This window comes from Ammodytes marinus, assembly GCF_949987685.1.
Source record: "Ammodytes marinus genome assembly, chromosome: 12".
Lineage (NCBI taxonomy): Eukaryota > Metazoa > Chordata > Actinopteri > Uranoscopiformes > Ammodytidae > Ammodytes > Ammodytes marinus.
In genome coordinates this window covers 17,661,182-17,686,805 of record NC_137216.1, presented here as the reverse complement: position 1 = coordinate 17,686,805, position 25,624 = coordinate 17,661,182, and the positions used below count along the sequence as shown (strand labels likewise).

Below are 25,624 nucleotides of genomic sequence, written 5' to 3'. Positions count from 1 at the left end.
TCAGATTTTCAGTTTTGAGTCTCAGGGGCCACTCACACACTCAAGCTTAAACCGAGATAACTGTGTTATCAGCAGGACTCCCTTCAAGACATTAGCCTAACTTTTTTTTACAGAATGGGTAGGCCTACTCCTTAATAAACCTAACCTAATATGTATAATACTACATTATTATAACAATCACCAAGTGAATACATTGCATATAGGCTACAAGTGGAAAGGTTGTAGGAAATGTCCCATTCCAATAGCCATAGGCTACTGTAAAGCTTTAAGCCTATTTGTTGAAAATTGCGCCGGAAAGGGCCTTAAAGCATAGTGACTTGCTTTCTGACCTCACTGAGGTCTAGGTGAGCTATGGTCTCCAGTAGGCTCTTTCCCACGCCTTTCTCCCACAACTCCTTGTGTGTCTGTCTGTCTGCGCTGGCTGTGGAGAAAGAGGGGTGGGCGGCTGGGTGGAGTGGTGGGTTACAGTCCTGGAATGTGCGCGCGCTCCCGACACTCTGTTCTGGTCGGTGGCGGCGCGCGGCACAGACGGATCCATGTGCGCGCGCAGCCCGCGACAGGTCTGGAAGTGCAAGGAGGAGGCAGGACAACGCTGCTGTTGGAGCGGGGAATGATGGCGGTGGGCACGAAGAAGGGCTAAGTTTGATACTGTAAAACTGGGATATTACGGGCGAGCTTTCGGCGCCTAACACGATGAAGCGAACAAGAGGTGAGAGCCTTAAAGTTGTTTGCTTTTGCACAGCGTTGGGTGCGGAGCTGGAGTTAGAATTTTCCACGGTTCGTAGGCTACTTGAAATGCCACAATGAATTGTTCTGACTGAGCCACTGACGCTCAGGCTGTATTGAACTGTTGGCCCGGTAAGTTTGTTTCGCCTTTTTATCTGTGAGGTACCAACAACTAGCCTACATTAACAATGTTTAACTGGTTGAACTAAGTGAAATTAAAACTTATTGCTGGTTAAAGTTACTTTAACGTTTAACATCTTTGGTTCAATGTTTAGCTAACGCCAGGAGTCAGACTCCATTTGAAATGCGCACGCTAAAGTTTATCTTCTAACATTGTCTACTAACCTAAACGTTATAGGCAACCTATGGTCTAACTCACCTTTAGTTTGCATGCTGTTCGCATTGCGTGTAGGATGAGATAAAGGCTATATCTCATTTTAAATGACGTAGGCAAACGCTAGGAACAATAAGATAATTGTATCCGGTAGGTTATCGGTATTAACATATTTTACTTTCCGTCTCTCTATTTAGATGACTTGGCTGTGAGTGTTTAGTTGAGACAACACAGTGCTCCAAAGAAGCTCCGCCGGACCCATGGCACTGCTCGCGTAACGTTCAGGGATAATAATTCACCAACAAAAACAGCAACAGCCTCTCCGAACACAACACGACTCTTCTAATCGGGCTGCAGTCCTAAACCAGTCAAAATGATTAAAGCGGAAAGTAAAGGCGAGAGAAACCTGAGGAGCGCTTCCCCTCACAGAAATGCATACAAGTCGGACTTCCACGCCATTAAATGCTCCTTTGATGGGTCAAAATCCGAGGGCGCCACCAAGGCATATGCAAATGGCTCCAGTGACACCCGGGAGGACTCAAGGGGGAGGCCTTTTGGGACCAGAGTGAACAAGATAAAGAACATATTCCTACAGATGGATGGTCAGCAACAGGAGTGCCAAGAAGTGAAAGCGACTCCCAAGTTGGAGGCGACCCCAGCGTCCCCACCCAAGCAGCCGTTTCCAGTCACCACTCCAAAAGGTAACAACAGTGTTACAAGCCCAGAATTACTCGATGTAGATAAAACACCCAAGGGGGAAGATGTTGAGATTGACAAAGTGGCTTTGGCGGAGAAGTTTTCTGTCACCAGAAAACTCTTTGAACGGGGCGTCAAAGAGCAGCCTGGAGCTGATAAGCAGTCTCCTAGCAGTAGAGTAATAACTCGCTTGTCCCTTGGAAGTGCCTCTGATGAGGTGAAAACCACAAGGAGAGCATCGGGAAGCTTCGAGACCGCCGTCAAATCAGAGCAAACAAATACATCAACAGTTGAATGTCAACCTGATGAGAATGCTGATAGTGAGAAAAGGCATGTGTCCAGAGTTTCCCTGAATGCAGGCCCCATGTCCAAAAGGTTGGAGAGTTATATGGCAGAGAACGACTCGCTAGACAACCACACAGCCACTGCAAAAGGAGGTACGGTGTCTACTAAACAACACAGTACCACTGAACACCTGCTGCCTACCTCTCCAACAAGAGACAGCCCACACAAATGTACTTCTCCCTTAAAAGATGCCAATAACTCTACACCTGATGCCACTAAAAAGAACACATCCCAGACGTGTGTCAAAGCAGCGTCTTCGGGGTCAAGCGTTGGGTCTAAACCAACATTCCCAGTTAGTAACTCAGCAAAAAAATCTGTTTCTCCAACAGCGGATGCCAATCACAAACCCCTCTCACCAGAGCAAATAACCCCAGTTAGCCATGGCTACAAACGGCCCTCATCATCCGGTGATGGATTTAGTAGGACATCTGTTTGTGGGGATGAAGGCAAGCCAAATAGTCCGCCCCCGAGGGATGCCAAGCAGCCTCTTCCATCAGCTGGGGGTTTACAGAGTACCAACAGGGTTAAATACCCTGGAAAGGCCAGAAGTAATGACAGTGTGGGCCATAGTCCTACCGGGGACAAGCCACCCATGACCTCATCACTGGACTCCAGGGGAGTGGGCATGGTAAGGGCCGAGCTGGTAGTGGTTCAGAACGAGTCCTCGGAGAGTGAGGAGGAGAATGGAGATGAGAAAGTTGAAGACAGTGTGTTTGAGGAGCAGAATGTGCAAAGCCCCAAAGATCTACCATCGGACGTGAAAATAACTTCTCCACCAGAAAAACAGAATTGTAATCCTGTTTTATCGAGCGACGTCGCAAAGCAGACACAAAGGATAGCAGAGGCTGTCTCGGAGGACACCGTGCGATTTGGGATGAAAGAGGGGAGACAAGAAGAATGTTCAGTTGTGAGTGAAGATGGTGAGGTTTATGGTGAGGAAGACGAGGAAGTAGCTGAGGACGAGAGTGAGCTGGAGGAGCATGTGGACCAGAGCGTGCTGGACAGAGCCTCACCAGTAGTGTATGGGATCGAGAACGCAGCGTTTGATGATGACAGAGATGTAGACCAGATCCTTAGGGAAGAAGACGAGGATGAAGAGGAGGAGGAGGAAGAGCAAATGGATGGGGAGTATGACGTCCGTTACGAAGCCGCTGGTCTGTCCGATGAGGAGGAGCCTCCCCCAAGGAGGAAGATCAAGTTCTCCACAAACCCCATTCAGGTGAGTTTTTTTTGTGTGTTGTTTAAAGTCTACGAGGAGATCTCAGTTTCTGTTGATTCTAGCAACACCTTTGGACACAAGCGGTAGTGTTTTAACGACGACATCATCCAAGGGTGTGCTGGCGACGTGTGCATTGGTTCAGGAAGTGAGTGAATATGTCTGTGAAGAGAGACTGCTGCTGCGTCGCTATGAGGTAATTGTATTTGTATCTGACTATATAAGATTAATAGTGGTAATATGATAATGGTGAAGCAAAGTAAACTTTGATTCCTTACCGTTCATAAACACAGGCTTTTCCGGTCGGCCTGCCGTTAATAAGAATAGAAATGTTTTTACTGATTGTCTCGTTTGCTGTTACAGGTCAATTATGATCATCAAAGGAAAAATGTGACTGTTTCATAAACATTTAAAAGTTCCTCATATGGAGGTTCAAATCTGAACTATTGCTGCTCAGCTTAAGCACCTAAAACATATTGCACAGCAGCACCATCATTACAAACTGCCGTCTCACTGATTCAGCAACTGTGTCTGGCCTAGGTGTTTCCCTGCAGACACAAGACAAATTAGTGGAGGCTGACAATGAATGCTGTTGTCGCGCATGCTGACGTCACAGCTGCTGCACTATATCATCAGACAAGCTGTGTCACAATTTAGAAAATCTAAACTATTGTTTGTTTAATCTTGTGAGCAGAGAGGCAGGTATTTAGACAACCTCACCTCCCGGTGCATTGACCCTGCAAGAGATTGGGTAGGTGAGGTAGTAATGTTGTTTGTGGTATTTTTGGAAATACTGTTGACTTTGCATAAGAGCTTGTGAAGGCAGGATCGCAGCTGAATGAGGGCAGCGGTGAGGTAGAGTCACGTGAAACCTTTTACTGTACAGTAAAACAGCATTGCCATCCCTGAGTCACTGCACTGCATGGGTATTTTTTACTCATTTACAGTGGTTCCCCATCCCTTGGTGAATCATGCAATCCAATCATCGGGGACTTTTCCCATTTCTCCCTAAATGGATATGAGAATTTCTGGGATTTTATTCACCATATAATCTGTTTTACAGACCATGGCTAAGTTGCTATCCTTCAGTGTTTATGGATATGAATATTTTGTGAAAACAAAAGCATTGAGCCGCATTCAGTTTTTTTCTTTTCTCATGTTGTGGTTTGTTATTTATTTATTTGTCTAATATCTCTCAATTGAGGACAGTGGTCCTACAACTGGGTGTGTTGCTAGGTTATTGACCGAATAACTTATATTACAACATATTTTGGCAAATTTTTTATATAACTGATGGTGCCTTAAATCACTTAACTCTAATACCACACTTTTTATTGCCATCCTTCTGACTTACGGGCTTTAAGCAGTCGTCAGAAAAGTTGCCACATGGACAACTGTCATGTGGCGGCCAAGCTTTCATAGCGATGTCCTTTTTTGATCCTTCGATTGCTAGCTCTTCCTATCATTGTGAAGCAAAATTCACTGTGTACAATACCAATAAAAAGACCCATATTATTCAGCTTTACAGTTTTACTCCTGAGTGATTTTCCAGCTGGTGCAATCTGATTCGGTATTGCCTGCCTCACCTCATGTGATGTAAATATTGCCAGGGTGTGTTAAGTGGGTGTGGTGAAATTGCAGGTAATATATTCTGCCCTCAATATTCCACCACCATATCTACACAGCTTTTTGCTAAAACAGAGAAAAACTAATCACACCAGTGCATTCCACAACAGCTCAATGTTTATCCAGGCCTTAAAATGCACTGTTATCTCAGGGTGTGACCCCCCCCCATCCCAGTCATCCTGGCAGGGGGTCCTGGGAGAGGGGACCAGAAGCTGACCTGCAGCAGTGGAGGGGACACAAACAGCACAGTGCACGCCTCCCCTGCCCAAAGTGGAGCTATGACGGAGATAAACACAGCTTTGTAGTTCACAACAATATGCTAGACTGTGTCTCCTCCATGTAGCAGTTCACATACTGCTCATAACAACGCAAGAGGGAGACTTACACTTATTCGTAATGGGTATTTAAGCATGTATCAATAATATACATCCCCTGGGCTGATTAGAAGACACCAGCTGTGTCCAAATGTTTCAGTAGGTCCTAATAATATCTGCAGTGCTAGTATGGAGATAAAGCTATGCAGCATTGGCCATATACTATGAGTGAAAATGATGGTCCTGGTATTTGGCAATTTTCTTTTTGTCAGTCAACAATTTCATAATTTGACCCACAACGACTCAGACAGTTGTATTTCTCTTTACTTAAGGCCAATGTAATGTCTCCAAAATAATTGTTTATAGGATTGTTAATTTAGTGGATTGTAAATTTAGAATAAAGTAGAACTTAACAAGAGGATGACAAAGTCATTAAATTCAGACAGGTTTTTCCATTCCCTATCCTACTCACCAGAGAAATGGCCTGGGTAGAGTAACGGATATATGCAAAATTACACAAAAGTGACGTAAAGATTAGTCCAAAACAAAGTAGTCTTTTAAGTTCCCAATAAGCTTTTTATATAATTGCATTAACGGGTGCATGTAATGGACACGCTGGAACGGACACAGAGAGATTTGTCAAAACAATAGCCCCTTTTACACAGCCAGTGAAAGCCGGGAATATGCCGGCCTTTCGGCCCTCCGCCCTGCTGTGTAAATGCAACAGTTGCGGAACGAGGGAAGAAAGGTGCGAGTGATCGTTCCGGGAATTTTACTACCTCGGGGGGTAGTAAGATTCCCGACACGATCAGTTCCGCCTCTCTGTTTAAATGCTCCAGCTTGTTGATGCGGAACTGGGGGGCGTTTGACGTTCCATAGTCTACGTTCTAAACATGCGACCATGTTAGCAGTTGAAGGACGTGTGTTTAACATTAACCACGGCGGCCTGATGTCCCGTAAAAATCACCAAATAAAAGGAACGGCGTATAATCTAGCTGATCATAAGGTCCGTTGCTCAATCCAAACCCCCGCGCTTCATTTTGCAGAGTGTATGAGTCTATTTCTGCCCAGGAGAAGTTGTACAATGGGAAAGCTAGGCTAGGCTAAGTAAGGGATAAAGTATAGCGAACGGGTCACTTGCTAGAAATAAAGACCGACAAGCTGAAGCAGGAGCCCGACGCGCAGCGGAGGGCTCTTGCTCTAGGTTCTTATGTAACTAAAACGTAGTTCAGTACGCCAGTAAATAGGAACGACCAAGGAACGGTGGAATAGTCTGCTCGCCCCGCTAGACTGTCTGCGTCAGCTGACTGAAGGCTCGGGCTCAGTTGTTAGCCACAGAGCTACTGTTTTGCTAACACAACTCAAGACTCGCACACTCTACAAATAATAATTCTAATCGGCCAATATGTTTAACAAGAGTTCCATCTAGCTAACAAAGCATTATCCCCCAACATAAATAACACAATTCATGGAGAAAATTACTGCGGAACGTTTACATTGCGGGCTGCAGCCTGAAGTTACTGTCTTAATATGCGGCCAAACGTACTCACATCGTCTTGACTGGATTCCGCCGCCGCTATTATTATCCTAAAGGTGCGAACACACTAGGCATTTTACACGCGTAAGATTTACGTGCGTAACGCGGCTAAAATGTTGCTTGATCATTTTGTGTCAAAAAAGGTTATACGCGCGTAATGTGACGAGTCTCCCTCCCGATATTGTATTTCCCTTATCAACTATGGCTGCGATCAGAACCGACCCGACACAACAGCGTGCATGTCCACACAAAAACAACAACAATACGGCCAACAACTGTGCCAAAAGACAAACTGAACAGCACAAATAGCCTAGCATTAAAACAGCATTGCATATTCACGGCAGCTACATAACAAACACAGTTACAGCAGCATCGGTGCACGGCGGCACAACATAAAGGCAAGTAGCCAAAATTACCCTACCTGGCTGTGACAGGGGACCGTGACAGGGGACCGTGGCTGGCGTAGATCAACACCGGTGCTTCGTGTACTTGTCGTGAAAGTCCCGCGGACAGTCGTCATGTTTGGGTTCATAATATGAGGCGCTAGCCGCCCGCACACAACAGGGTGAGTTAACTAATGCTATACGGCGCTAACTTTGTTTATCGGCTAAAGCACAGCTACACATATTCACTGAATTAACCAGGAAGTCCATTCTCCTGGTTTACTTTCCCCACGTATTGTAACCCCGAGCGGCTTCATACAGCACCGGCCGCCGCAATACATTTACTCCTCGGTGTCTCGCATCAGCCTCTGTGTACAGTACACTGTTCTCCGACCCTGCCAATGTATGTGACGTAGGGTCAAGCTCAACGCTGATTGGCCAACGCGGCTAATCGTCTCGCGTAGGAGCAACAAAAGTTCAATTTTTTGAACTCCTCGCGTAGCTATACGCGCGTAATATATACGCACGTAAAGCTACGCGCGTAAAAATGTTGCTTTAGCGCGAGTGAAAATGTTGCTTTAGCGCGAGTGACGCATTTACGCGCCATGTACGCGCGTAAACCAATGGTTCCCTATGGAAAAGGGGCGGGTTTCATACGCGTCTGTACGCGTGTAAAATGCCTAGTGTGTTCGCACCTTAAGTCTGAGCGTATATCCACACTTTATTTCTGCCTACAGTAACGTGACTTCACACACTGTGTGTATGTTTATGTCTGTCTCACAAAGAGACTCGCTCACAACCAACCTGTCACACAAACACACACACAGACAGACACAGAGGTGAAGCAGTGAGCAGCGGAGTGATTTTTGTCAGTTTGGTTTACAGTGTCCCAGAGATGTTGGACTCAGCGCGTAGCGAGATCAACTGGCACATCGTGGGGACAGTAAAATACGGCCCTCTTACTGCAAGCTCCAGCACTTCTGCTCTCAATTCACCGGCCAGTATTGTTGTTGTAAAGCAGCTGACCGGCGCGGCGCTAAATGTTTACGTCACACCTGACGCTGTTTACAAGCACCTCTTTCATTCCGGAGCGCTGTGTAAAAGGCGCTACTGATGCGCCAGCAGGCCGGCGTTGCTTGCTTCTGTGTAAATAACACAGAAGCAAGCAAAGCCGGCATTTTGGAGTGATGTTGTTCCGTCAATATGCCGCAATCTCTGTGTAAAAGGGGCTAATGACATACGCTTGGATTAAAGCCATGGGGTCGAGGTTACGTGGTATGCCTGGTAGCCAATTAAGTCAAACAACTGTCCCTCAGCCAACATTTCTACCTGTGGCCGGGCTAAAAACAAACTCCCGCTAGCACTTCATCATTCTCCACAGTTTGCTCGTCAGAGCTGGCACTGGGTCTGAGAGCACACTTGAGTCCAAGCTCACTATGAGAGAGGAAGTGCTTTGTGCTTCTGGCTCACAATGGTATTAGGTCCCTACGTAACTCGAGTCCTCTTGATATGCGAGGAAAGGCTCTCTTTGTAGAGTTCAGTAGGACGAATGCATCAACCTTATCATTGTTGACAATCATAAAAAGCTTTCTAAGGCAGCCAGGAATAGTGTGTGTGTTGTGTACGCTAATTGGATCATTCCTAAAATTGAAAGTCAAGCTAAATATTGGATGTTTATGGTTGCTTTATGCATTTTATGTGCTTGAAATTTATTTACATTGTGATGATTTACATTGTGATGAGCAATTCTCAGTGTGTGCAATATGAGGAACTAAATAGCTAATACAACTGAATGGTGTGGTTGGAAAAGCACTGCAATTATTATTGGGAGTCACTTTTTCCCCATTGCTTCTGTGTCAGTATACATTTACTATAGCCTCTCTGGCTGTATCAGCAGTATATCACACCGACACCACTACTTTAAATGATATCATTCATTGGTCTAAGTGAGGAGGTTGTTTCCTCTGTAACGGCAAATAAAAACTATCCTGTTATAGCGTAGCCTCAAATATTAGATTTCTGTGTCTAGGGATGTCCTTTTCCTGAGAAGCTTTTAAACTTCAGTGTACGTTTGTTTAGCAGTTTGCAGGTTTGCATCAAATGCAGTTTCCTCTCACTCTGAAATCTATAGTTTGGCCAAAAGTCAGGAGTTATTGAATGATTAACGCTACCTGCCGTAGGTGTGTTATCTGCTTCAGCTAGTTCTTTAGAGAGGTTATCTTTGGTTTTGTGTGTCGTTGCATTGCAGGACATGTGAAACAAGAGTCAAAAAATAGTTAACCATAACGGAAAAGAAAAGGTCTCAAACCAGGATCTGCACCTGTTGCTTTGATCCACCCCCACAGAGTCACAGGACCCACAGCTGGTTATTGGGCAAGTGAACACATTGTTGTGGTAAAGGATTGTGGAGCTCATTTTAACTGGGAAATACCTTCTTTTTTTTCTTTTTTTTTGCTCTGTAGATAATAACACTGAAGAATACTCGTCCTGTCAGTTTTGCTGCCAATAAGATATGCCTGCAGTAAAACTTTACTTAACATTAATGAGAGTTTAAATGGTGGAATATGGTTTTTCGCTGCAGTTCTCCTGAACATGCATTTTGCCAAAACAGAGTGTTTGTCCTTCTTAATAAAGGGGTGGGAATCCTATGGTTAGACTAAATTCAGATTCTTATTTTCAGTGTTCTAATTTTTATAAATATGACAGGGTGCACTGTTTTCAGGCTCTAACTCCACTAACATCCAGTATGAAACAGACACTGGTCGTAAAGTAAACTGGTCAAGATGAAGGTCATTCTGGCTAACAGAAAAAAACACAAATCTGAAAATGCAGCTTTTTTTGTTGTTTAATGGTCTGTTGCATAAGAACAGTAAAATAAAAGTAATTTACTAATGAACATCCCTGGTTGAATGCATTTAGTAACAAAAAAACTAAAACAGTTCAGTTTTAGTCTATGGGAAAAAAGAATCCTGTGTTTTTATATATTTCAGGTGATTAGTGGAAAGCAAAAGGGGCATACTCCATATTTGGACTTTGGAGCCCACCCATCCCTTTAGTGTTATGCTTTCCATTTCCTATCTGAGATGGGTCTTCTGCTGGCCAGAGGAATGTTTCTGACTCCACCCTTGTCCAGGCCCTCCCCTCGTAGGATCAGAGTTCCCTCCAGCCACCTGGGCATGTGGGTGACTATCCAGCACAACGGAGCAGAATACTAATGCCGTAGCCTCAATGCTGTTCATTAAACAACTTGGCATGGCATGAGTCTCGGTCAGATAGTGATTGCCTTAAATGCTTTCATTATGTGAGAGACAGTAATTGTGTGTGTGTTTTGGATTTCAGCAACCTTTGTAGGACAAAAGTAGCCTTTGTCAACCATTTTCAAACAAACCTGTCCAACCTGTTTATGTTCGCACTCAGTTGGAAATTTGATTCCACCATAGCACTGTGGTCTTCTTAGACTCCACCTCTTCAATCATAAACATTGTTTATTTTTTTCAGTTAAAGTCAGTCAGTGTGAACTTTAAAATCTAATAATTCCAATGGCAGTCATACAGGAAGTACTGGGAGTATATTTTGTTATTTGTCCTGGTTTGTTTACACAGGATCTAAGAACTGGGCCCCATGCCTTCTTCCCTAATTACTCTAGGGTCTTCGCCAGGCCGCCCCCTCTGCCCCAGCTTGCTCTCACTGCCATATTTTGATTTGTTGTCGTTCTGTGAGCCTGCTTACTGTACAAGCTCCACAATTCAGTGGTCAGCCCCACTTTTTGTACTGGCAAGAGATTTCTCTGGTGTGCTTTCCCTCGCATCTGCTGACTCATTTCCCACACTGGTATTCTGTTGTGGGGAGGGGGAATGGGTGAAAGATTGGAAAGCGTTTCAGTTTAGGTGTGGGCACTGGGCAGGTTTGTGAAGATGGATGAAAAGCCCACACATACTGCCAGCTGGGAGCTAAAGTTCAGGAGGTAATGGAAGCATGAAGATGGCATAGCAGTCTATAGCACAACCTCAGTGAACGCAGCAATAATTCAGGGGAAGAAATTCACATTATAAATAAGAACCTGTGAGATACCTTGCACTGTATGGAGAGTTAAGTGTTTTGCTTTTAGCTGATGCTTGACATTTACTTGACAATGGTGTTTTTGCTGACGATGGTGAGCAGCGTGAATTACTTGTTTGTAAATGAACCAATAGAAAGAAAATTGTTATTAGCAAAGAAGAAAAGATGGTTCATAAAAGACATGGGAATCCATGTGTGACAAAGGGCATGTCACTATTGCAGGTAGTACCGGACTGGCTAAAGAAATTAACTACATTCATTTACACATCATTCCCTTCTGTTATTGTGGTGAGTGCACTCACTCAGATGTGCTGATGGTGGGAGGTACCATCTGTTATTAGCTCATGGTCATGGGTGATATGTGTATGAGCGTGTGTGTAAGTTAATGTGTTTATATAGGATATTTATGTTGAAAATGGTACTTTCTGTGAGAGTTATTATTTATTGACTGAAGGAAGGTTACTTTGTGTTATTTGTGTTAAATATGAGTTAATTTAATAAAGTGTAAGAGTAAATGGTAGTTCTAAGGGAAGGGGCTAGGCCTTTAAAAGCCTTGCAACCCCCAGTATACTCGAGTCAGTCATGAAGACGGTCAGTGTGTGAAGTGTTTAGATGAACGAAAACCTTTATGAAGTCGCTTATTGAATATTTGTTTGACTTACTTTTGGAAGACCGGTTTTGTATTTTATAACGTATTTTTTTGTAAATAAAAGCCCCTCAATGTTTTTTGCTGCTCAAGCCATCTCGTTATCAGTAAATAACGACTCTTTGTAACACCATGACAACAGGAAAGTCATTCATGGGAGTGAAGTAATGTGGAGGCGCACATCTAAATTGGTGCTGCTTAGCTAATGCGAGGCCAATGATGCAGTAGTACTCCCTATATTCTATTAGCCTACGTTTTCAACCCTTAATTACTAAAATCTCCAAAGTCTAAACTAAAAAGCATCTTACAGCCATCCTCTGTCTGCTCTACTTATGTGAATCCATATTTAACTGTCTGAACTACAAGCTGATAATCTTTGAAAGTTGTAGTTGCTGAGAGACGAGCAGAATTGGTTAAAAAATGCAAATGAGTTTCTTGTTTATTATTTAATGAAGTTATATTCTTCAGGGGTATGTGCTGTAGCCTTGCCTTTGTGTGATCATAAAACATTTAGACAACAGGAAAAAACTAACAAACACAGGTCATAGATTATAAACCTATGGTAATTATACCTTGGTAAGTATAAAAGGAAGCAGGACTCACTTGTGTTGATGGAGGGTCGAGGCCCCATGAATAGCATTCCTGTCTGCACCACAGAGCTGCAGTAGAGTGCATAGTCTTCAAGTTTCTTATCTTCTTTCATTTGGTTTGGGAGCTACTTGAGAGGTACCCGAAAGTTTACCAAAACCAGTTCATAATACATTTTGCATAAATAAGAGTGAATATCAGCAAGGATGTTGTAAAACAGAAATGCTAATCAACGATGACGAACTGAACAGAGAGCCTTGAGTTTTTCTTGAATCTTACTATCGGTGCTGTTTTGGGCTGCGTCCAAATGCTACATAGTAAGGAGACAGAAAGACAGAGGGAGAAGGAGATTGTTTTTGTTGTTGATTGCTCACGTCTTGACACGCTGCAAGATCTAGACCTCTTTTGCACAGAGTGGAAATGTTTACCTGATTAGATCATACATCCTTTTGTATGATCAATGCTATTATCCTATAGCTATTATCCTATAGCTCTACTCCTTTTTCGTTTTCTGAATGATCAACCCTTGTTGTTTTTGTTAATGTTGTTGGGTTAACCGAAAACCTGGGTTGCACTCTCTATTGGGAGAAGTGTAGGAGGACAACTCAACTCAGTTTAGTTTCACACTACGAAACAACACAACACAGCTCAATGTTTCAGAGTAAACCCTATGGATATGCTATGGGCTGAACTTTGCTGTAGAATGTTTTTGGCTCTAATAATGTTCTTGGAGAATCAATTGATTTATCAATTTCACTACCTATTATGGAGGAATATTAAAAAAAATGTAAAACATACATCAAAGTTTGTAGACGTTAACATGTTGTTTCTAAATTCAAATCCAGAATACAGAGATGTATTGAATATTATTTCTAACAATGTATCACTTTATGTGCCTTGTTTTGCCTGGCTCCTGCACTTCCAAAAATAACGATGTCACAGCTCACTAACTTAACTCAACTTCATAACTTTATGCCAAGTGAATAAATTCCCATTTCTATTATGCTCCATCTAATGAGTAAGTCTGATGTTAAGTAAATGTACAATCTCATACAACCCACTTAGTTGAGCCAAATAATCAGCATACTTGTTTAACTCTGTAAGCTGCACCTTTTAGGGTGCATCTTTTTACCCGGATGCTAGCATCCTGCCACCACCACCACCAGCATCATCATGACTCCACCCAGATAAAAAAACAATGATGACAAAGCATGAGTTTTATATTAATAACGGCCCACCATTGTGTTTATCCCCATAATCAGGTATTAGCCCCAGATGGATTCGGCTAAACTACTTTTTAACTGACAATGTTTCATATCTATAAACTAGTCCGTCGTAATTGAACTCATTCTCTGGTTCTTCTCTCTGTGTTCTGTAATGACTGTGTAAGTTCTAATGGCGATTTTATTTTATAGATCTGTAGATCAGTGATCTAACAGGTAATGGCATTTTATCATCTGTCAAAAGCTACTTATAGACAAGATCAGTGCTGGTAATTGGTAAATGTAGCTTAAACACAACTAGTCTATTGACAAAAATAAATAAATAGGTAACTCTTTTGAAAGCCAATACTCATTCAAGTAATGATTCACTGACTTAATGTGAACATTTTCTGGGCTTCATTGTTCTTTTTTAAGTTCAACGTATTTGGCTTTTTGGATTGCTCTTTCAACGGGAGCTGAAGATGGCAACTTTAGATCTGAGAAACCCAGACATTTCATTGTTTTCACTGTAAAGTTTTATCTAGAAAAGGATCAGCAGATGTATCAACATTGTTAGAAGCCATGATGTTGAAACCAAAGGAACATACTTTTTTTACACTATAGTGACTGTCGCAACAGATGGTCATCTCCAATCCATTTCATGCAGTATAATGCTCACTCTAACTTATTGACCCCAGTGTTGTAACTTGTATGTAAAAAAAGGCTAATGGGATTAGTTATTTTGTTTGTTTGTATAGCTTTTTATAGTATTTCTTTACACAGTGCTTTTGACAACACTCATCGCCTCCGTACATTGATATTTTTTCTACATCCACTGCTTAGCTCTCCCCAGCTGTGCCCTACTTTCCACGCTGCTCATGTTCTGCCGTATGCACTTTATAATTCCAACCAGGAAACAGCCCCTGGGACACATCCAGTGCTCTGTGGCCCGTCTGCAAAGTTCACAACTTCTTAAAACTCTGCTGAAAGTCCTCAGGAGTAGTTCTTGGAAATGCGTTTTCTGCTTAAGTGTTACTTGAAAATATGATTGATAAATCTTATATTTAAGATGCAAAATATCAATGACAAAAAGAGTTGACAATTCAGTCGGTGCAGTTAAATGACCAAAGGTATTTCAGCTTCGTTACTTACCTCTGTCAGATACTATTGTGAGAACAACAGCAAAAGGTAATAAGTAAATGAATTTCAATGTCTGTGGTCCAAAACATCATCAAAGGGCACCGTTGTCCCTCGCCGGCTGTTCAAGTGTGCTTCAGTAGATCACTGGTTTTCAAAGTATTAGTGTAATTCTCTATCCCAATCCAATTTCTCTCAAATGAAGAATGTGTCCTCGTTCAGCCTGCCAAAATAAATGAGCATAATTAAATATTTAAAATAATGACTATGTCTTAACAGATCCTATACATACCAGTCAACATAAATCTGTCTGATGGTGATGTATTGACGTTAAACTATTTTTATATTTTGACCACCACAGGTCTTCTGTACTTTCTCCAATGAGGAATATGACCGGCGCAACGATGACGTGGACCCAGTCGCTGCATCTGCAGAGTATGAGCTGGAAAAGAGAGTGGAAAAGATGGAAGTGTTTCCCGTGGAGATTGAGAAAGGTGTGTTTAGCAGACCATTGAGAAACGTGTTATGAGGGGCAAAACAGGTTTTAACCTATCTGCACACAATGCACAGACCTACAGAGGCAAACACCATTGACACAGATGTGTGTATATTAAAAATGTAGGGATGTTACAAATCCTGTTATAAAGAATAGTCTTCATAAACATGAAAGCACTTTTTCACATCCACACAGTTACTGATTGTAATACTTTTGCAGAGTATTTTCATTAATTTTATGTCAAGGCCATATTCGTATGTTATTCCTTCTACCAACGTTTAACATATTTTTCAATTTGTCTACATTCAGGAGACAATGGACTTGGTATTAGTATCATAGGGATGGGAGTGGGAGCCGACCAGGGTCTGGAGAAGCTTGGTATTTTTGTAAAAACCATAACAGAGGGAGGAGCAGCAGAGAACGACGCACGGTGAGTCAAAGCGCTTCATTTTGTTTTGCACAACCCCACATTTTAATGAAGAGAATGTCCACCGTCAAAAAAGTCTCTTTTGGTGAACCCCAAAACAAGTTTATTTATAAATTGTGTCTGTTTCCCAGACAATTTTAAATGTGTTTTATAGGCAACTGCATGGAGGCTACTGTCTTTTATGTTAACAAAAATAGTTTAAGGTGGTGCAAATGTTTTGAAACACTTGTTTTGATTTTCCTGTATTCTGCATCTCTAGCATACAGGTGAATGACCAGATAGTGGAGGTGGACGGTACCAGTCTGGTGGGCGTCACCCAGCTGTTTGCTGCTACAGTCCTGAAGAACACCAAAGGCACAGTGAGGTCAGCTCTGAGTCCATCTCCTTGACACCTAAAAACAGAGATTCTGGCTAAGTCAGAAAGATTGAACCATTGTTATGTTGACTAACTGTTTACCAGTTATTTACAATAACTGGTAAACAGTTGAGTCTGTTTATTTCCTGAGAATGCAGAGGCTGAAGTATTTTTTCTTTTACATGAAAGGGACAACACAAAATCTTGTGGCATGCCGCATGTAAATAATTTTTCATTGGGAAATGAGACAGCCACACACGACAGGGTCTAGCCTAAACTGTGTCTGATGTTCCATTATATTCCGCCCTATCACAATGCGTTATAAAAAAACAGGTTCCTGATTGGTCGAGAGAAGCCAGGGACGCAGAGCGAGGTAGCCCGCCTCATAAGCGAGACACTAGAACAGGAAAAGAACCATCAGCAACAGCAACAGCACCTGGATGACCCCTATGAACACTCTACAGAGGAGGTGAGTCACTGGGTCAATACATCGATGGACGTCATCACACCACATTCGTCTGGTTTTCAAGTTATTCTGTTTGATTAAATGCCTAGTCCGATTTATTGAAGCTTCCAGAAAACCTTGACATTCCCCAATCATAATTGCAACTTGGATATCGACGTGGATGCTCTTTACAAGTCTGGAACTTGTAATTACGATATCCTTCACATGACATGAATACAACAGTATCCCCTTCACCACCCCTAGTCCAATCCCACTTATCTGATCCAGCAGCAGGGTGCAGCTGGCTGTGAATGAGGCATTCTGCTGTGTTGAAAGGTGTTCATATGACCGCCGCCTGTCTGCCAGAGTTGTGAAATGTTTGCTTTCTGAAGTCCAAGCAGCCACAGGCCCGTGTTTTTGACGATAACTGGGCAAAGTTTCAAGTAGGGATGCACCGAATATTCGGCTACAGAAAAAGTTCGGCCGAAAATGGCAAAATAAGTCATTTTCGGTTTCGGCCCGAAACAGTTAAAAAGCCGAACAACATTACCGAAAATTGGCGAACTAAATGACACTAAGGAAATATGTTTTTAAAAGAGCTGCGCGCTTGTAAACCAGGAAATGGCAGTAAAGAGAGACGTAACCGTGTATGCGAGTCCACGCACGTCTCTTTGTGAGCGCGCAGCAGGAGCAGTTTGGAGCGTGCATGAAAATGTCAGTCCAGTGTGGGAGCATTTTTTCAAACTGGATGAAACACGGCGCAGACAGTGCAATGCTTTATGCAGCATAAAGTTAAAACGCTCGTCCAAGACTGATGTTTAATCACCATAGAAACACAAAAGCCTTGCGCAAGCGAAGCAGCGATTCACCCGGTGAAACTCTGTGACAGTGTGACAGTTGGTAACGGTGTCATTCACAGTGACACCTCGCCGGTGAGCAGGGCTGCCAAGTTTCACCAAAAGTTTGGAGTGAGATTTTTTGGCCGTGTCCTCTCTCCCACCCAATCATTTTTGCTAGTGTCCTGCAAGTTTATATATTGTTCATAATAAATCAGAAATAAAGACAATTGGAAAATGTGATAAAACATCAAAAATCTTATTAAAATAAACGAATTCATGAATTGCAAAGTCGTAGGACAGGTTTTAATTAAACATTGGGTGTGGACACATTATAAGTGGGTGTCTGGGGGTCCCCCCCAGAAAATTTTGAGCATTAAACACTTAATTTCCTGCATTCTGGTGAATTTATATGAAGCAATGTGTGCCTTTTCTGCATTAATTTTTATGTAAAGTAAAAGAGAACATTCACGGTTTTGCTGACACAAATGTTATTGAATAGCATTCAATTCATGTGTAGTGCTTTCAAATATCTCCTGTAGCCTGTTAAAACATTTGGTTAAACTGTAATAAAGGTAATTATTCTATATCATGTCTACTATTGAGTATGGTATTTTACTAGCAGCATTAGGCTTTATTCAAAGAAAAAAAAATTAGGGAACAGTCCAACACCAATGCAAACTACTAGGCTAAAATAAAACATCTGGGTTACTTGGTCCCTCCTCTTAGGCTACCTTGATTTGTGTTATGAAAAGTGCTATAAATGTGCAATACATAGGCTACAGTTCATTACACAGAAGAATAAAAGCATTTTTATTGGCGGATGAGCCATTTGTTACTTTGCAAACCTAATTTTCAAACTAAATTACCAAAAAACAATATAAAAAACAATCCAAAGATCTTCTGAATTTACTGAAATTGAAGGGTTAATATGTTTGATGCACGCGCGCTCACCGGCCGGCGGGGACACAATTCTTATCAGCGGTAACTTGGCAGGCTATCAACACACACCTCAGAAGAGAAGGTGCGGGTAGGGGCAGGCCTGCCCAGACAAATGACTGGGCCCCTGAAAAGGTCCAGTCATTGGGCCCCCTTTACTCATACTGAACTTGTATCAATGTGCATGATGCGCTTATTCCTAAATAAACACATACCTGTACACAGGGCCGGTTCTAGCCAGTTAGATTAGGGTGGGCTACTGAAACAATAGTGGGCTGAGACACCGACGATGCGAGCGTGCGCAAGAAATGTTTTGCCCTTGCAAGATCTCTGCACCTGCTTTTTGGCACATTTACTGTAACATTTACTGTAATGTAAGCTTTTAGACACACCAATGCTGTAGGGGGGGTTTACCATGATAGCACTGCTACCAGAAGCTTTCATCATCAGTATAACAACCAGCTGCCACCTTCGTTTAAAGGCTAAATATGTAATTTTCTAATTTTCTTCGAAAATAATAGATAAAATATACAGAATAATTTGCAGAACACCCTCACAAAGACACCTCAAAACTTGATGAAATATCACAGTATCTCCGAATTGAAAATCCACTTCTGCTGGCAGAAATACTGATATATTAAGGAATTTTCCGGGGGGTCTAAAGCCCTTGAAAGTTCCCTCTTTTTTTCCTTTCTTTTCTGGTACCCTGATTTGTGTCCAGGTCCTGGCATCACTGAGCTTGCTAGGTTAGCTTGCTCATCATCAATACATAGCTAACGCTTGTTTGGTTGACCTGCTGCATGCAACAGTTTTGAGGGGGGAAAAACGACCCATGATATTTTTAGTTTTTCAATATAAAATTTGATATATTTTACCCAAGTAACAATGAATAAAATGTTTTCTTTTATTATAGAAAGTTCTCTTGCGAATATAGCGTTCATAATAAAGGTTGGCTAAGTTAGTTCATCTGCAAAAAAAAAAGAAAAAAAAAAAAGATCTCTCTGGGCCCCCCCTGGTGGCTGGGCCCTAGAAAGCTTTCCCACTTTCTACCCCTTATGGGCGGCCCTGGGTAGGGGGCTCGCCTCCCGCTTCGTATGCACAGTGCACATCAAAGCATAACGTTAACGCGCGTTCAGAAAGAGGAAGTCACGGCACTCATGTCTGTTAGCTTTTCAAAATAATAATAATAATAATTTGAAAATAAAAGTCCCGCAAAACAAATGTTATTTTGGGGATTAATTTCTCCGCGTGAGAAATTTGAGGTGTGGCGTGTGAGAGTGTGAACGGGTTGATTTTGTGTGTCTCACGGCCAAAGAGTGAGACTTGGCAGCTATGCCGGTGAGGGTCGCCGCGCAAAAAAATACTTTAGTTTGACAGCTAAAATGATAACCGGAGATATCCTGTCCGTTAACGCTGTTGGGGGAAAAGGCTCCTACGGTCTGATTGCATTTCTCGAGCCTGAATACACAGAGCCATGTCGGCAAACTGACAGCGCGACTAAATATATGTCCAGCGAGCTGCCTCCCCCCGTTAGTTTCAGTCTACAGACGAAAAAGTTACAATCACCTCCTAAGCATGGACATCGTTTAAAGCCTCTCATTGTTATGATCAGGGCTTTGATGCAAATTCTGAAGTCTGAACATTACAGTGGGAGCTGTGGTGCAGTTTTTTTAGAGCAACTCAACCTGCACTGCAACTGTTTAATTTTATTCGGTTTCGGTGCATCCCTAGTTTCGAGTGGCTTTGTGGTTATGCAAAGTGTGTGTTAGTAGTGTGTTGGTTGGTAGTCTGGTAATCCACTGAGAAAACTGTTCATGTTAATGTGTTTGGTTCTGCAAACTGCGCGCCACATATGTGTAGACAAATTCTGTGTACCTCCCGTAAAGAGTGCATAGGGCTGTTTGATTAGTATGTATTGATTACAATCTTTCACAGGCAGTAGAGAACTGTGCCACTGGGAGTGTTGTTGACACACGCTGAGCTTTGAGGGTGTGTTGGTGTTTGCATTGTGTGATGCCATGTGTGATGATGTCATATCTCAGGAGGAGCGCTATGAAGAGGAGGACGGCCCAGATGAGTTGATTCTGGGCTCCAATTTCTCTCCTGGGCGGAACGTAGATGTGTTTGAGCTGCCAGATTCAGAGGCCTTATTTACGCCGAACAACATGGACAGCTCTCAGATGGCCTTCAAGCTCAAAGAGGTATCACCCACACCATGACTTTCAGTATTATGTGATTTCAAATATAAATATGAAAAGTAACAGTATTCTGTTTAGCCACAAATCTTCTTTCCTAATGCGCATCTTTTTGTTCCTTAGCTGCAGCTCAAACATGGCATTGACACAGCGGAAATAAATAACCTAAAGGAAAAGGTAATTTTCTGTTGTGGGATTTTTCAAAATATTGTTATAATTTACAAGAAAAATAAATATATGAGAGAGACAAAGTAATGTGTTACCAGACTATAACAAAACAAAAAGAGAATATATATATATATATATAATTATTTCAATAGTTTCTAACATGTGTATATGTGAGATGTTAGTCTTCTTGCTTTTGAACTTTAAACTTGTGTTTTCGCAGTGAGTGATGATTGTTTCCAAGATATTAGGCAATTTGATATTTCAAACATATTCAGTAGGCTGTTGAAAAAAGAAAATACTCTGTTATGCAACAAGTTATACACCGACTGTCATAGCCCAATGCTCAACTTGCTAACCAAATTGGATCTGCCATCTTTGTACAGCTGAGGGGATCTGAGGAGGACACCTCGTTGTGGGAAGCCAGGGAGTCTGCACTGGAGCAAAAGATTGAGGATAACAATGATAAAATCCTTAAGTTGGAGAGTTACTGGCTGGAAACCCAGGCTCTGTGTAAGAGTGTGAATGAACAATTAGCTGAGTCTCAGGCCCAGCACGAGACCCTGGAAAAGAAGTACAACAAGGCCAAGAAACTGCTCAAGGACTACCAGCAGAAGTGAGTTTATCTTGAGTTCCACATCACTTCATTGTTGGTGGGTCAATGCTGTTGGATTCAGTGGTTTAAGTCAGTTTATTAAAAAACAACACACTTCTGACCACAAATGATTTCACCTGCGCATTAAAAATAAAATTGGATTATTATTATGTTAAAAAAAGCTTAATTAATGATTAAGAAAAGTGATTGTTAAACATGCTTAAAAATATAGTTACATAAGAGGCAAACCAAAGTTTACAACAAAAAAAATTAACAATGTTCTAGTCCTACTATAATTAAAATAGCATTATTTCAGAACAAGAAGTGACAGTGTGCTTCAGTACAGAATCATCTTGTTGATTATTCAGTACATTTTAAATAAATCATTTGTTATCTATGCAGCTTAAGTTTTTTTATATTGAAATACACCTTGTTAAACCAGTGTATGAGCTCTGGTTTTGCATTTAGCGATTTTAAGTTTTTCACATAAAAAAAGATTGTTTACAAGCATAAAATAACCAATGGGAGTTAACCACATTTCCTTGTTTCCTCCCCAGAGAGATAGACTTTGTGAAGAAAGAGGAGGAGCTGAAAAAAGTTCTAGATGAAAAAGACAAGTGGTACAAGGAGCAGCTGGAGAGCTTACAGAGCAGGGTAAGACAGCAGCTTGAAGAGCAATGATGACACCACAGCATAGTTTCTAGAAACACTGAAAGGAGCCTTTGTTGTTGTGTCCACAGATAGCTGTCCTGGAGTCTGGAGGGGCCTCATCTGTAGAGCGTCACAGTGGTCTGCACTCTGTGGTAGAAGAGAGATTAAGCATCCAACACCCAGTCACCAACACACAATCTATTGACTTGCTACTAGGTACAAAGGGTTACTAGAATTGAATACGGAAATAAGCACGCCATATTTTAATGTGTCATCTCGTCTGTAAAACATTCACAAACACACATCATGAACTCCAGTGAGCCTGGTAAATAATTAAAAAGCTGAACATTTTTATGACTCATTTGGTATGTTTGTTTTTGTTCTCCTGTATAGAACCGGACTGGAGGGAGTTGGTTCCTGAGACGGAGCGTTTGGATACCAGTGCACACAGAGCAAAAGGCCAGCTGGCTCAGAAGGCCAAACGCCAGCCTCCAACCCGGAACAAACTGAAGGAGAGCCTCGCTGTTGCTTCAAGTTACTCTCAGGTCAGCCAGGCACAGTTGACAGTGATACACTTATTAACATAACCGCTTCATTTTCCTGCAAACTATGTCCCATGTTGTATGAGCATTAACTTGGATTTAACTGGCAGCCACCTGCGACCATATATAGGTATGTCAAGATTCCAGAGGCATGTTCACGCTCAAAACATGCTTTTTTCGATGTAATAGTAATGGTGACAAAACAACCTGTGTCTGTCTTATATAGATGAAGCAAAGCAGTCAATTCCGTAGGTAATAGTTAGCATTTACCTTGTATTCATACTCGAGAGATCAATAGAGGGGTGACCCTAATTTACAATGATGTTGAGTTGAATAATCACTGTGAACAAGGTGGGATTTTATGCAGTGAGGGTAGCGAACAATTTTGCTGTCACTTGTTGTTTTCCACGTTGAAGCAAAACTTTGGGGAAAAAAACTACTTTATCAGGAAACAATGTGATCTACTCTTGTGCTGTTGAGGCATAACTTTTGAAGCATAATTGAAAATGGTGTTACTCACAGCTGTTTAAAAATACAATGTGGACCATCTTTTTTTGTCTTTATAACAAACTTTTTAATACTTTACATTGAAGGCAGTTATAATCATAATACTGTGTTGTTCCCGCACCAAGAATATTTTTCAGCCGCATTTAAGTATGACAGTAGAGCCACGGCATGTCATGTTCAATCTTTTTACACATGACTCAGCCAAGCAGAACTGAAGAGCAGAACAACCTAGCAGAATTGATATAATAAAAAAAAAAAATCCTTGAATTGTCCATGTAGATAATCACCTTTGTCCCCACAGGAAACTGAAGAAGAGGAGGATGAGGAGGAGCAGGAGTCTCCCAGGAGGAGGAGGTCTATCCAGGAGAGCCTATGTCTCCCGGTGCCTGTCTGCTATCCTAGTAACGGACAGAAAGACGATCTAGGAGAGAGCAGAGATGGGTCCAGGGGTAAGCCGGACCTCTCCAGCAGCCCGTTTCTGTCGCCGTCAATGGGGGACAGTATCGGGGAAAGCGGCGGAAGTCCCTCTTTGTCCTCACCAAAAGAAACCTCGTCACCGCATTCACCCTCTGGGTTCATGCGCAACGTCAAGAAAAGGGAGTCCAAAAACAAGAGCAAGGAGCTCAAAGGTATGCAAGACCAAAATGAGATGGCTGCAGTACCAATGTTTTACTGAAGTATTGTTACTGAACCTTTATTGTTATTGTTCCATTACAGAGGAGCTAGATGAGCCCTCGTCAGGAGGAAAACCTAAAAAACGATTTCCAGATTTTGGGTATGTCTCGGTAGCTAGCCTATCCCTATCACGTATTTCCAAGCTACCATCCCTTTTTTGCACTCACACATTTTTTTTCTTTCTTCATTTTGTATTGGTCATCAACAGAGGCCTCAGGAAGTCAGGTGGCAAAGGAAGAAAACATGACAAGGAGGCGATGAGAGCATCTTTGGACAGCAAGTACGTTACTGCTTATTTTAACTATAACGATTTAAGGGTGGCATATTAAAACATCTTCCATGTTTTAATTTATTTGTCATTTATTTTCAAAACTGGATTATTACCTCAACCATAGGATTCTTGTAATCCATTTTACACTATGAATCTAAATACTGAGATACACAAGACCAGCATTCTAGTTGCCAAATCTTATTATGATATATTTTTCATGCCGTATTATCTGATGGTTATTACTTATTGAGCCTTTTGTAAATAACTGTCTCTTGCTCTTTCTCCAATGCCTAGGGGCTCTGCAGAGTTACTGGAGGAGTCTGGAGGGAACCTGTCTCCTGCCGAATCCATGACGTCCATCCCTACCTGTATGCCCTTCTCCTGGTTTGGAGACAAAGACAGGGACAGGGACAGAGAGCCTTCGTCTTCCAGCAGCAGTCTGCCTTACACCGCCACTGAGACCAGCAGTGAGCAAAGCCAGGATCGCAAGAATAAGGTATGTCACGAAATGTGAAAAATAAATATCAGACATAAAGAGGACTAGAGACTTGTATTATTGTATTCAACACTACATAATATAGATTTGCATTTTTTTAGATTATGTACTTTTGTCTGCACGGAAAGAATAATACTTGTAGACACATGATGAGGCTGTTTCCAGACACGTGCCTTCATGGACCAGTTCTCCAAAGAAGCTTCCCCCGTGCTAAAGGCTACAGTAACTGGAGCCATATGTTAGCCATTAGAGAGAGAGAGAGAGAGAGAGAGAGAGAGACAGAGAGAGAGAGAGAGAGCGAGCTAGCGGGAATGTATTCGCTGGCTTCTCAACGAGTTTGCAAAAAGTGACACATCAGAAGCATCCAGCAAAACGCCTGGCTGACTGTCATACAGGCTGCGGGTTGGACTGCTGCTCAATGAGTTCAAGACATGGGCCGAGGCGAGAAGACGTGATTACCAAGAGAATCGTTTTTTTTATTTTGGTTTTGTCACTGTGTGCATTAAGGTAGTTTATGTCAGTGCTTTGTTCCCTGGACATTAATCCCACTGAACCGTGTTTCCTCTAAACAGACAAATCTCTCCTGGTCCTCTTTATTCAGTCGATCATTAGATTTGGTACAGTATACACATTTTTGTTTTATCTTCGATTTTCTTTAGTAGTCATAGTAGTAGAGCATTACTAATTTTCTCACCTCAATATATCCTATGAATAATTCCCTGTTTCTTTTGTGTTGGGTATGCGGTAGTGTTCTAAGAAAGCTAATGACATCTAATCTTTCCTATTAACTCAATCTGAAAGCCGTGTGCATTGTATTTAAAGAAACAGAATAATTTCAAAGTAGTGTGTAGCAGGTCTTGTTGCACCAGCTAATCGGAAGTTTGATATGAGCTTTGTGTGTAAGATTAACTCTAACTGCTACGTTGAAACTAACATGAATTGTGAAACCTGTTTTTATAGGGTAGTTCTCACAATACGTTCAGACTAAGCTGTGCTTAAACTTGCACGTAGCTGGTGCAATAGCCTGCAGGTCTGGACAATGTTTCCCTTATTCTAAATTTAACCCACATTTTTTACTAAAAAAAGAATGATCACTATGTTACCAAATCGTTAATCTAAATGGCATCTACTTGACTCAATTGAAAACATTACCCCATACCTGAAATGTGTGTGCTTGTGTGTTTTTCATTAGAAGAAGTAATGTTAGTTGCTGTAGTATA

The 25,624-nt window shown here is 41.9% G+C and overlaps 1 protein-coding gene across 4 annotated transcripts in view; it reads left to right on the top strand.

The window, feature by feature from the left end:
* Positions 1–567: 567 nt before the first annotated feature.
* The window catches only part of ppp1r9ala (protein phosphatase 1 regulatory subunit 9A-like A), a 30,407-nt gene continuing 5,350 nt past the window's right edge, over positions 568–25,624 (top strand). For 2 of the 4 annotated variants that reach the window (XM_080037737.1, XM_080037736.1), the window contains exons 1-16: positions 568–709; positions 1,258–3,320; positions 15,171–15,303; positions 15,615–15,735; positions 15,992–16,096; positions 16,421–16,556; positions 20,350–20,508; positions 20,626–20,679; positions 21,054–21,283; positions 21,820–21,916; positions 22,003–22,129; positions 22,307–22,458; positions 23,264–23,591; positions 23,680–23,737; positions 23,846–23,917; positions 24,203–24,404. In XM_080037737.1, coding sequence (XP_079893863.1) covers positions 1,434–3,320; positions 15,171–15,303; positions 15,615–15,735; positions 15,992–16,096; positions 16,421–16,556; positions 20,350–20,508; positions 20,626–20,679; positions 21,054–21,283; positions 21,820–21,916; positions 22,003–22,129; positions 22,307–22,458; positions 23,264–23,591; positions 23,680–23,737; positions 23,846–23,917; positions 24,203–24,404 — 3,861 coding nt within the window. In that variant the 5' untranslated portion in view covers positions 568–709; positions 1,258–1,433. The other 2 variants (XM_080037734.1, XM_080037735.1) reach the window with 2 other exon arrangements.